Source organism: Camelina sativa, chromosome 8, assembly GCF_030686135.1.
Source record: "Camelina sativa cultivar CO46 ecotype springtype chromosome 8, ASM3068613v1".
Lineage (NCBI taxonomy): Eukaryota > Viridiplantae > Streptophyta > Magnoliopsida > Brassicales > Brassicaceae > Camelina > Camelina sativa.
Genome location: NC_141887.1, coordinates 12,088,829 through 12,102,761, shown reverse-complemented (window position 1 = coordinate 12,102,761; position 13,933 = coordinate 12,088,829). Strand labels below are relative to the sequence as shown.

Sequence of the window (13,933 nt, the reverse complement as noted above, 5' to 3'; positions counted from 1 at the left end):
TCCATCGGTTTTGAACGCTATTTTTTCTTTTACACCACTCATATACTCCCTCCATTTTAAAATATAGGATGTTTTAACTAAAGCATGCAGATTAAGAAGTCTTTACTTTTAACAAGTTTAACCAATCAGAAACAATACTGCATAATATAAAATAATAAACTAATCTAAAAGTTGCATAGAAACTTGAAAACATCTTATATTATAAAACAAAAAACTTCTCTAAAACATCTTATATTTTGAAACGGAGGAGTATTACTTTTGTATTAATTATTGAATCTCAACTTGGAATGATTAAGGCCCAAGGCTCTGCTCGGGAGAGGGTCGCAGCGACAACGGTAGCGATAAAAAATTTGTCTTCACTTCTCCTTCATCTGCTCTTCACCTCCCTTAAATTGCTGTCGCATGTGAGTGCATGGCAAAGCGGGCGTGAGGGTTCTGACATGGTCGATAGGCCATCCAGCAGTAGGCTGGTTGACTAGCGATGGACTTGGGGCCATAGTTGAGAAGTGGGTGGTGCAAACATGAAGAGGAAGAGTTAGTGAGTCATGTGTGTGAGATTGATTGCTATAAACTTGAATCCTAGGTTGTGTGATTCGCTTGGTTGCTAGAAATGTGTGGCATGTGGTTATTCTATCGAGGTTGGATGTATGTTTAGGGTCATATTAGTTAGGCATATAGATCGTGCTAAACTTGTTTAGTCATGCATCCCAAAATTGGATGCAATTGGTTTTTCAAGAAGTCTAGGAAAACTTCCACTATGCCAAGCATTAAAACCGATCGATACACTTGGCATGCTTATCTGTTGGGTAATTACATATAATTCATTTCTTCGAAGATTAATCACTTATAATTTTAGTTTACCCAAAATGTTATACTTATAACTTTTCATCCGCAACATCACATCACTCGCTCAGCCACAGTCCAAAATAGCAAAAGTTATATTACCTTCTTTTTTTGTTTGGTCTTAAACGGGAGAACCAACTTATGCATCCAAATATATTTATAGGTTTTACTAAAAATTGCGTTAATAGTTACAAGTGATCTTCCACGTTATATGAAATCGAATTCGAAATCAAACGAGCAATCAAGTTGACTAAGAAAAAATATGTCCAACAAAAATTGATCCATGATATATACAATCTACATTTCTTATTTATCCGCTTGAGAGTCAATCATGTATCTCTCTTTTTTTTTTAAATCTTCCTAAATCAGATTTACAAGAATTTATAAAATTACAATATCATTTCAAAATTCATATATTGGTTTTTTACTTCGTAGTGTTTTAAATATCAATACGTATTTTTTTCAAATATGTACGCAACATATATTTAGTTTTGTATAATTACAGATGTATATTTCAATTTTTATAGAATGGAGAGTATACCCGAGATTATAAAAGTTTTAATAACTAGTAGTCTTTAGCTGATCTTAAATCTCTTATGTAGATTTTTTGTTATCCAGAGTTTGAATCATATTAAGTCAAGATGGGTAGATCGAAGCGAATATTATATACAAAGCCCTATGAGCACTTTCGTTTAGCTGATATTAAATTTTGTGTTATCCCGTAGATCACTAGCACTTCTTTCTTAATGCTGGTCGTTTCACACAGCACTAAACATCTATTTGTCGAGCGTATAGGTCGTGTATTTGCAGTGCCGGTCCAGTATTATTGGATGCCCTACGCACAGTCCGACTAAAAGGCCTTAGAGTAATAAAAATATTTATCTTTACATTATAGAAAAAAGTTATAGGCCTTTTCTTAGTAGATTTACACTAGAAGTTTAATAAAATTGACTCAAATTCATACCAAAATCTAATTTTTGAGACAAAATTTATGTATTTCTTACCAAATTAGGCTTTTTTTTTTACATTTCTACATCAATTATTCTTAAACAAAACTTAAAAAAAAAAAATTGGGACGGGAAGCGACCGCTTGGGTAGCTTCCCCTCTGGGCCGGTTCTGTGTATTTGGGTATATCTCACATGTTGTTTGTTGCTTTGTTCACATATACTTACATGTGTAAAAATATACCTTAAATTTTTCATAATGTACTACAACGAGTAAAAATTATATATTTTCATACTAAAAATTCTCATTCTTCATCAGCTTCCTCAGGATCATATCAAGATACCTATCTCTACCATTGGTTCGCAAACTTCCAGTTCCAGCCTGGTTAATTTTCAAGTACTAAGTGTTGGTATCACTTCTCTACAATTCTGACCCTCAAAAAGAAAGCTCAATAATGAGGCTCAAAATGTATTGTATTCGAAACTTATCTTTTTTTTGGTCAACTAAAGTTATATTTCATTAGAGTAGTTTGTTACAGGTTGAAAATGTTCAGTCATAAGAAAGGAAATTTATGCAATAGAACTCTACCCAGCTTCTTTTTCTAAATTACACCCTTTATCGCTTCTGAGGGCCTATACAAAAAGAATACCTACATAGGCCAAAAAGTCAAAATCAAACAGGTTGAGGAGTTCTTTCCTCTAAAAAAACATGATGAAGCCAAAAGGGGTGATTTGCAGCTACGTACGACTGTAACCTGCAATCATTAGTGACGCTTTCTGCTATTAAGATAACACCCCTGTTTGAGATTGAATTTTCCAAAGAAAAATTCCAACTTTTGAAATGTCGAAGTGATTCGTTAGCTTCCGCCGCTTGGTATTTGAAAGATGGCCAAGCAGCAGGTCTTGATATCGCATTGAAGAGAAACTTTTCCTGCATTGCAAAGATCACCTTATCGATTTTGTGACTTCTCATATTGACTATAGCCCACATGAGAGATACAAACTGAGCTTCTCTTTGGTCAGATACTCTTGAGAATGCACGTCTACTATGAAGTAAGACAACACCTTCATGATCTCTCAATACCCAAGCTCCACCAGCTAACTTGTTTCTTTTGGACCACGAGTTACCTATGTTGCATTTAAGCCAACCTGTCGGGGGGAGGTAGCCATAGCTTGTCTGTTTGGTTACCTCCATTCGTCGGGGTCCCTTCACCTGGGTCCCTAGGTTCCACTGGTTCAGTTATACTGACCTCTTCGACTCTTTGAGCTTCGACCCACTCAAACCAGTCATCCTTCGCTTTTTGGGCCGAATCAATAACTGAAAAACAAAGCCCTTCAAAAGCAATATGGTTCTTGTTTTTCCACAACCTCCACATCACCCACGGAAAAGAGTGTCGTATTTCTTCTGACTAATCTTTGTTGCTCTGGTTCGTGAGCAGGTACCACATATTCGAGAAGATCGACCCATTGTGAAAACCAAACTCCGGAGAGGGGATACCTGCAACAGCCCACGTTTGTCTAGCCACAGGACAAGCAAAAAGAACATGAGTAATGGATTCTCCTTCAAAACCACAAATAAGACATCTTTCATCAACATTTAGACCCCTCCCGTTTAGAGTTGTGGCCACTGGAATGACTCCGGACAGGACTTTCCATAGGAAAACCTTGAGTTTGGGATCATTTGGAACCTGCCAAATTTTTCCTTGAGTGGATTTGTAGATGGCAATTGGGTTGCTTGGGCTCTGATCAGTACATTAGTAGATTGAGAGGCTAGCCAATAAGCCGATTTAACCGAGAAGTCACCGCTTTTGTTATATCTCCATATATAGAAATCTTCTTGATCAATGACAGGCTTAAGTTTGAGAATTCTCCGAATGTCCCCAAGTAGGAAATGTTCTTCTAGTTTGTGAGGATCCCACGTTCTTCTTCTTCTGTCGATTAGATCCGAGACTCTGAGATTTGGGTTGAAAAAATTGTTTTTCCTCCAAGGGGGTCTCCACTCACCATCTCAATCCAATTATCCATCCATACTCTGATGGTTTTGCCATTGCCAATACTTTTTTTAGTCCTTTCAGCAAGAGTTCCCTTCCAAATAGAATGCTTCTCCACGCAAAAGATGGGCGAGGTCCTAGTTTAGCATTTAGAAAATCAGAAGAAGGGAAATATTTACTCTTCATTACTTGTGCGAAGAGACAATCTGGGAATTGCAGTAATCTCCAAGCCTGTTTAGAGAGCAAAGCTTGGTTGAAAGTTGCAATGTCTCTAAAACCCATTCCACCTTGATCTTTTGGTAAGCATAGCTTCTCCCAACTTTGCCAATGGATTTTGTTCGAGTGTTCTACATTATTCTACCAGAAGTCGGCCATCACACTTGATAGATTTGAACAAGTAGTTTTGGGTAGCTTGAAACAGAACATAACAAAAACGGGCATTGCCAATGCTACCGACTTTAACATTACCTCTTTACCTCCTTGTGACAATGACTTGTTATACCAACCAAATAGTTTTTCTTTTACTCCATCCTTGATATAGCTTAGCAGTTGAACTTTTGATCCAGAAAAACATTTAGGCATACCCAAGTAAGTTCCGGCTCCTCCTTCCTTGAAAATTCCCAATTTGTTTTGAATTCCTCCTTTAAGAGCTGGACTCACATTGATTCCAAAGGTAATAGATGATTTGTGGAGGTTGATCTCCTGACCAATGAGTTTTCCATATCTAACTAGGATTTGTTGAAGGTTGTGACTCTGCACCATTGTTGCTTTGCAAATAAAGAGGCTGTCATCAGCAAAAAGCAAGTGGTGTATTTCCAGACCTTGATCAGTAAACTTCAACCCTTGTAATCTACCCTCCCTTTGAGCTTTATTCAGTAGATAAGTCAATCCTTCAGTGAAAAGATCAAAAAGGAAAGGTGATAGTGGGTCACCTTGTCGGATACCTCTTTGAGGGGTAATAAGATCAAAAGGTTGATCGTTTATGAGAACTGAGTATGTAACCGAACTGACACATCTCATAACCCACTCAATCCACCGAAGATGGAATCCCATAGCCACTAGAAGAGATCTTAGATAACACCACTCAACTCTGTCATAAGCCTTGGACATGTCAGTCTTTACTGCCATGAAGTTATCCGGTGTAGCTTGACGACCACTAAGACTGTGTACTGTCTCATGAGCCACCATGATATTGTCCGATATCAACCTTTCCGGAACAAAGGCGGATTGATTTATAGACACAATGTGGGGGAGAAGAGGCTTTAATCTTGAGACCAAAATATTTGAGATTACCTTGTAAAGGACATTACAGAGACTAATCGGTCTCATATCTTTCATCTCTGTCGGGTGATGGGTTTTTGGTAGGAGAAATTGGTGTATATAGTTCCAGTCAACCGGAAAAACTCCATTCTCAAAGAAAAGTTGCACCTCTTTTGTGACTTGGGGACCTACAGTATCCCAGTACTATTGGAAAAAGCTTGCTGACATTCCATCCAGCCCTGGTGCACTCGCTGCTTTAATAGAAAAAACTGCTCTCTTAACTTCATCATCAGTAACCTTTTCAACTAGATCATCATTCATTGCCTGCGATACCTTCGGTTGGAAATCAGAAAACCAATCATGAAAAGGAGATGGATTTGATGATTTGAAAAGGGTAGAGAAATATTCTGATGCCACTTCCCCCTTTGCAGCTTCAGCTCTTTGAGTATTCCCAAGTCTGTCAATCAATTTTTCAATCCTAATCCTTGATCTATTTCCTTTCACAGAACCATGGAAAAATCTAGAGTTTCGGTTCCCTGATCTTAACCATTTTTTCCGGCTTCTTTGTCTCCAGAAATCTTCCTCGGCTCTATAAGCTCTAGATAGTTCACCCTTTAAGATGTGTACCTGGTGAGGGTTGGGCCATCGGCCAGATCGCACTTTCTCTAGAGCTTTCTCCAACTGATGGATTTTTACCAAGGAGTTCATGCTGTTATTTTTTTTCCAGGAACAAAGAGATTTTCTGCAGTCTCGGAGTCTTTGAGAAACTCTTAAACCCAAACTTCTATTACCCGATTTCCTAGCTTTTGCAATGACTTTCTTGACCTCAGGCTTATGTAGAAATCTTCTATCAAAGATAAAATGACCTTTATAGGAGTCTTGAGAAGCTATAAGACTTAATAGAATAGGTCTATGATCCGAACCCCTCATATCCAAAAAACCTTGATTTGCAGCTGGAAATTGATCCAACCAAGCTTTATTCCCAAAAGCTCGATCAAGGCGGCTCTGAATCCAGTGGTCTCCTCTTCTCCCCGCCCATGTAAACTTATTACTTATTACCCGTACTAGGTAATTCAACCATTCCACAAGAGTCGAGCATATAAGAAAAGGTTAAAAGACGTTGACAGCTCTTCTAGGACCTCCAATCTTTTCACTGTTGTGAAGGATATCATTAAAGTCCCCTAACATACACCATCTTTCACTTCTGTTCACCCCAATACGACTTAATCTTTCCCATACGGCTCCCCTTTTAGTAGTTTCTGGATCACCATAGACACAAGAAAGAAAGAAGTTTTCTACTCCAAACTGCACCTGAATATCTATCAGGTTTTTGTCAAAAAACTGGATGTCCAGCTGGACACTATTCTTCCAAAAGAGAGCTAGACCTCCACATTTACCGATCGGGTCCACCGTGAACATTCGATCATAGCCTAATAAACACTGTACATCAAACAAACTATCTCTATTCTGCATGGTTTCCATTAAGAACACTATCTCAGGGAACTGTTTTTTACGTAGCTCTTTGAGACGTTGAATTGCCAAGTCTTGAGACCGTCCCAAGCCTTGGCAATTCCAGCTGAATATGCTCATTAACCATTGGGCGGTCCCTCCTTTGGGACCACCTCTTTAGGGTTCAGTTTAGTAGACTTTGCAGCACTGTTAACCCCATACTCTGCTTTTCTCTTCTCTTTGTTCCCCTTTACCGAAACCATTTGCATATCTTGTCCCTCAACATTAGGTCCTATATATTTTGGTTTTGGTTTTCTCCGACTCTTTGGAGGTCGATTCCTCTGTTTGCCCCTTTTTGAACTAGTGCCAGAAGAACCAGCCTCATAGAAGCCAGTTCTGTATCTCGTTGCACTGTCTTGGAAAGGTTGGGACAAAGCCAGGAAAGACCCCGATTCTTCAAAGGAGATACTCTGATAATCATTCTCCAACCAATTTCTGTTTGGGTGTGCCTTTATTGCTGAAGCCATCAGTTTTGGATCTGGATTCTCTGTAGACCTCACAACCACTGGTGACATTTCCTTGGAGTAGTCAAATACCAGACCTTTATCTTTGTTAACGTTCTGATGCACAATCGGAGCTTCTTCCAACCTTAGGATTGACTTGCTTGTTGTCGGATCTTTCTGCACTTCACTGACTGATTTCTTGATCCTTTCTGTTTTAACTTGCCAGTCTTCATTATTGTTTACCACCAGGTATTGGCGCATTCCTTCAAGCACATCTTGAGCAATCTTTTGTCGACCCGTGTTTGGATCAATACCCACCTGATCCTCTCTCGGAACTCCGAACAAAGGATCACTTTCTTTGAGAAACGACACTTTACACGGTTTAGGATTGGGACCTTCTGTTCTTTTTGCCTCAACCACTGCATCCTGTTTCTTTAACAACACCAGACAGATGGTGTTTTCATGTGTGAGTCTCTGACACTCATAGCACGTTTTCTGGATCTTTTCATATTGGAACCTTATCGTTGTGGTTTCTCCATTACGTAGATTGATGACTTTTGATCTTCGTATTGGTCTTGCCACATCAAAAAGCACTTTGACTCTGACAAAAGCTTGAATCTGCGCTTTATCTGGATCAAAAGCTACTTCTTTGACTTCACCCATGTGCTCACCGAGAGCTGTGATAGCTTTTGCAGTATAGTTGTTGATCGGTAAGTTCCAAATCTGAACCAATATCGGAGGATCCGCATACCACCTGTCAACGGCAAGCGACCAATCATTGTATGTGTGTGATCCCTTAGCTAGAACTTCCAGAAGATCATGTTCAGAATCAAAGATAAATTGGAATTTCTCATTGGAGAGAGCGACCCCACTCACCCTTCCCTGTTTTTGCCACTTCCGAGGCATATCTCGGATTAGATTCTTCATTGGTTGACAAACTGGATTAAGCATTCTCCCAACTAAACTCAGAGCATTTCTTTCCATCGACATGTATTCGGGTAGATCGGGCATCTGGAAAGGGATATCCTCTTCTTCCTCTTCCAAAGACATCGCCATAAGAGCTTTATCCATGGCTGACGACATGCTTTTGTGATACTAAGAGAAAGACTCACTGAACCTTACGCTTTAGAGGATAAACCACCGTAAAAATGAATCGATAACTAGAGAAAACCAGCCTACAAGTTTATCACTATGAACACGATGCACAAACCCTAAAAGCTTTTGTGGATTTGATCTAAAAGTACCTCGACGGAGAGTAAAGCAGTTGAAATTAACTTCAGAGAAAGAGTTTTCTGGTCTAATGTTCTAATCTAAACCTAGTGAAAGACACTAGTAGAGATAGAAGGTTTTGAACCCAAAAAAGAGAATCTAGAAAATCAACCTTTTCCCTTTTTCTGTCTTTCTTTCCAAAAAAAACTTGTCTTGATAAGGTATTCAAAACTTATCATATCTATAATTTGGTATCATTCAAAATAATAATAATAATAATAATAATAATAATAATAATAATAATAATTCTCATTTATTAGGGGTACGCTACGCATACATGTGTACGTTTGTGTTGTACCAGAACTTTTGTTTTGGCTGGGAAAATGTAACTACATGTTTTTAATCAAACATAAAAAATACTATGAGCTAATTAATTATAGTTATATTATTCTCCATGTAAGAAATAAATAATAATTAAATGAATGCACCCTGAGAGACACACAAGAAGGGAGAAAGGGAATCATAACGACATGTGAAGAGTCTACACTCTTTTGCCATATATGGAACAATTGTATTTTGCTACAAAAGGGAACACTACAAAACCTACACATTTAGATGATATTAAAGAATAATTAGTCTTGGTGTAATCAAAAATATTAAAGGTCTTAAAAGCTTAACCCTATAGATCCATGGTAGTATGATAGGGCTTTAGTTTCCAAATGCTGGAACTCTGTTCCCCGTATTACGTTCCTATGGAGTTCTCAAAAGCCAAAAATACATGTCCATACACGCATGTGTGTGCAGTGGCGGATGCAGAAGACTACTTTGTATGGGGCACAAACACATATATTTAATAATAATAAATTTCTATTATAAAAATGTTACAGAAATTATATATACTAATTTGACAGTATGAAAGTATATCTTCCGTTTAACATATTTTAAATTTTGAAATAAAAAATGAACCCAAATTTTTGAAAGTGTTGCTTTTATTGGTTTATAATTACACTTAATTACTTATATTATATGATATATATAATTTAATAATTAAAAAAGGAGGATTTTTAAAACTATCCCTTTTCCTATGTCATTTTTTAAAAATACCCTTTCATGTTAGTCATTTTCAAAAACACCCCTTTTCTATGAATAAAATCACTAAATTCTAAACCCTAAACTCCAAATACTAAACCCTAATCCCTCAAAACTATATCTTAAATGTAGAATGAGAACCCAAACCTAAAAAAAAAAAATTTTAAATTAATTTAACACATTGAAATTATGTAAAAGAGGGTAAAAATGAAAATGTTCAAAAAGAGGGTATTTTTGAAAAGGGGTATCCAAAAAGATATTTTTAACAAATTCTCTTGAAAGAGGGATTTTCAAGACACATTTACAAACTTAAAAATTCACAATAAACTATAAATATATGTATTATATTTAAATTCACTTATCTAACCATATCAAATAAATTTAAACTCTAAAAATAACAAATGAACTACAAAAGAGATAATATTGTTTGATGTTATTAATTTAGTAGTTTTACTAACATTTTTAGTTAAGTTATATGTATACTAAACAATTAGAATATGAATTAAATTTGTTAAAGTTAAACTAGAAAGATATACAAGAAAAAAATAGAACTAAAAGTATACATATAATTTTATGCATTGAATAGTCAAAAGAATAAAAAGGAACATGCTAAAGCGAAGCGGCTAATCTATACTAATAAAAAGTATGAGCTATAAGTTTCTTAAGCTGTCCACCTAAGATTTTAAACCACCAATAGAGATTAGACATCTCACTAATTAACATTTTTAAAAATTTCTGGAATTTTCAATATTAAGAATTATTTTAAACATCCTATCAGGATTTGACATGCCATTCATTAATATTTTTTAAATTTCCAGAATTTTTTAGAAAAAGGAAAATTTTAAATTTATGGAAATAAAAGAACTATGGACAATATCCCACATCGGCTAGAAATTTTTTAGACAATGGTTCAGAACCAGTATAAATAAGATTAATATGCTTCCAACAACGAATGAGCAGGAAAGCTTGATTTATCACGCGTCCAAGTTTAAAAGTATATTCGGTTTGATCCAGTTTTTTATTTAATCAATTAAAACTTTAAAAAGTTTCAAAAAAATATATTATAATATTTAAAAATTTTAAAAGTTTTAATATTATAAATATTGAAACTTTTAAAAGTTCTTAGCTTTTAAAAAGTTTTTAAATATTATAGTTTTTAAATTTTAAAAGTTTAAAATATTATAAATATTGAAACTTTTTAAAAGTTTAAATATTATAAATATTGAAACTTTTAAAAGTTCTTAGCTTTTAAATTTTTTTAAAATATTATAATTTTTAAATTTTAAAAGTTTAAAATATATAAATATTGAAACTTTTTAAAAGGTTCAAAATTTATATTTCGAAACCTTTTAAAAGTTTAAAATATTATAAATATTTATGTAAAACATAAATGATCTTATTTATCTACGTTTGTGCTTTTTATTTCTTATGAGTTGTAAAACATATTTTTGTGTATGATTTTATAGATGAGTTGATATTCTTTCTTTAATTTTTGATTTTTTATCTTATTTTTTATTTTTATGAGAAAATAAATGATTTTGTTCTTGGAGTTTGATGGATTAACAAATTGTGTGGTAGTCTAAAAAAATATTTTTTAGTGGAGGAATGTGAAGAAGTTGACGAGGATGAAGAAGAAAAAGAGTATAGCGAAGAACCAGACGGTAAAAGTAATGATGACGATTACCACAAAATTTGACAATAGAAATGACAAGAAAAAATACGAAAAATAAGAAAACATTGAATAAAAAACACGAAAACATAGGTGGTAGCGATCAATTAAATATGAAAACGAGTTAAATTCATGATGATAAAATTGTTTTGTTTTTCTGGTGGTCAAAGAAATGGTTTAGGATATGTGAGGTCATCAGTTTAATTTGCCTCGCCTGGATGTCGAGTTAAATTCATGATTTTTTTTATCAGATTTGATTTTATAACACAACTGATTTTTATATTTCAAAAAATTGTGTATATGAAATTTAACTTTTTCTTTAATACTAATTTAAATTTTTTATAAAATAATATTTTAATACCGTCATCAATCATATATAGTTTTGATCAAAATATATCAAATATTCCCACGCGTAGCGTGAGTTCAAAACCTAGTCTAATCTAAAACGTCAAGCATATTGCTAAATAATAAACATGTACACGGATTCGAACTGGTGGCCTTGAAGTAACATAAATTTTTCATTTACAATTGAATTAAAGATACCATTTAAACATATTTACTGGGTAGATTTTTAAAAAGAGTATGGGGCACGTGCCCCACCCCTCTCTCACGTAGATCCGCTCCTGCGTGTGTGTGGATAGGGAAAATGTACTGATATAAAGTGGTAAAATCTGTTTTCTAACGGTAAAGAAAAATATGAGTAACAAGAAGTTGATATATTTATAAGTGAATTTTTAGTTGTTTAAAATTTATTAAGCTTTAAATTATAAAAATTACTAAAAAAGAGTTTGATTGGCCAAATTAATGATTAAATTACTATAATTTATCTTAATGTTATTTCATATCGCTTAATTCATGCAATTAGTTTGAAAAAAAATATCTAAATTACCAAAAAGGAAAAATTAAATATATATACTTCATATGTTTCATAAAGAGCGTCATTTTGACACAATGCACACAAATTAAGAAAATTATATATATTTCTATTTTACCCTTTATAATACATTAAATAAAATTCTATTTCAAATTAATAAGCTCAAATAATAGGGATAAAAAATAGATTTAATGTTTAAAACTGAAATGAAAATATAAAATGATACTCTTTTGTAACAAAAAAATATCAAAATGATACTCTTTATGAAACAGAGGGAGTATTACTTTAGTTTTACCCACTAAATATGTTGATGGTTCTAACTTATAATCTTAATGACTATCTTATATTTTTTTATCAATTTCTTACCCTTTATCTTTTATTTTTTACTATCTCAACTCATGACATATATATATAGTTTACCCTTTACCATATCAGAAATAAGTCACCAATAATCAGGGTCGGCTTATAAATAGCTTAAAAAGTTATGGTCCATGTTCAATTTTCATAAAATTTGTCTTAATTACATAGAAACTTTTTTTGGATCTTAAAATACACTACTTTTTATAATAATTTAACATGATCCCAGTGAAAATGCACACCTTGCACATGTCTATCGCTGGCACTGCCAATCATAACCTCAAAAGTTTTAAAAGACACATTATTCGATTTGAATATGTCATTTAAATATTGTATTTTATGTCTTATATATGTAAAATATTTCATTAAAATTCATCATATGTTTTTGAGAATATAATAATAAAATTTTAGGATGTAAGCTATATAAGAAATCTTATGCATATGTATATTGTTATTAGTAACCATGTTGCATTTTTAGATAATATATAGTTCTTATAACATTTTGCTAAATAATAATAGCTTATGGCCTTATGCTATTGGACCAAAAAAATGTTGGTGATGTTTGGATTCAGACAAACCAAGAAGTTATAAGAAATAATTGAATAACAAAAATAAGAAATTGATATTAAAAAATAGTACAAATTTTGGCTGTGTACAAGAACTCTTGATCAAATCTGTTTTTACTTTTTTTTTTTTAATATAATCCGGATATAGATACGAAATCTTCACATATCTAAATCTTAAGTTACTTTTAATAGTAAACCGAGCTTAAACAAGAATTGAACTCAATTTTTATCATACTGATGAAGTCTATTTTTTTCATGACTTGTGCATAACAACTGAGAAGTCAAAAACCAAAGTATCCGCATCATCAAACTAAACCAAACAACCAAATAGATGAAAAGTTTTGTGAAAAGTTAAAGTATACGTATATATATATAGAGCACTTGGTCGATGCCCGGAAACATCTCTTTCGCCAAAATACATTAAAAAAAATGATATATATATATATATATGAATGGAAATAGAAATAATGGAAGTTGAATAGAGAAATTAATAAATGGGGACGTTGGTGTCAAATCATAAACACTGTTTCATTTTGCTTTCCACTGACAGAGATGGATTCGAAACGCGTGGTTTGTCACGCGCATCCCGTCGTGGCTCTATCTCTCTCATGTAAAAGACGCCCATGTGTTTATTTCTTTAAATTGTTTTCTTATCTACAATTCAATATCTTTTGATCGATCTTGGGTCGGTCTCTAATCTTATAGATATAAAACCTGTCTTGTTTACATTATAGCACTGTAAAATATGTGGAGTGATGCAATTTTCAATAAAAAGATTATCTTACAAACCTCGTATCAAATATGGTAAATGATAATATACTATTAAAGACATGTCAACCAATTCATTACTAATTTGTTTCGAACGTTTTGTTAACTTCAGCTGAATATTACAACTCAAACGTATGCATGTCAATCCTAACTGAAATCAGTAAAAATTAAAGGATGACTGGTGACCAGAAACTGACCGACCTAAAATTACATTCAAATTTACTCTACAATAAGACTCTATCACAAATTTCAAAAAACAAAAAAAAAACTCTACCACATTAAAATTTAAATAAGAACTAAAATACTACTATATAAGAAGCATGAACTAATTTCTTAATTATCCATCGATTTTGAACTGAAAATTCGTTAGATATAACAAATTCAATTCTAATTGGTCGATCCATGATCTT

The 13,933-nt window shown here is 33.6% G+C and overlaps 2 protein-coding genes across 2 annotated transcripts; both read right to left on the bottom strand.

The window, feature by feature from the left end:
- Positions 1–2,404: 2,404 nt before the first annotated feature.
- Positions 2,405–4,967, bottom strand: LOC147939985 (uncharacterized). The gene is made up of 5 exons (XM_087461102.1): positions 4,248–4,967; positions 3,287–3,530; positions 2,938–3,106; positions 2,544–2,831; positions 2,405–2,438 (listed from the first exon to the last, which is right to left on the bottom strand). Exons 1-5 carry the CDS (start codon positions 4,965–4,967, stop codon positions 2,405–2,407), a joined length of 1,455 nt encoding a protein of 484 aa, XP_087317228.1.
- Positions 4,968–6,628: 1,661 nt separating this feature from the next.
- Positions 6,629–8,074, bottom strand: LOC147939984 (uncharacterized). The gene has a single exon (XM_087460961.1). The coding sequence runs from the start codon at positions 8,072–8,074 to the stop codon at positions 6,629–6,631; it is 1,446 nt and encodes a 481-aa protein (XP_087317087.1).
- Between the last annotated feature and the right edge of the window lie 5,859 nt (positions 8,075–13,933).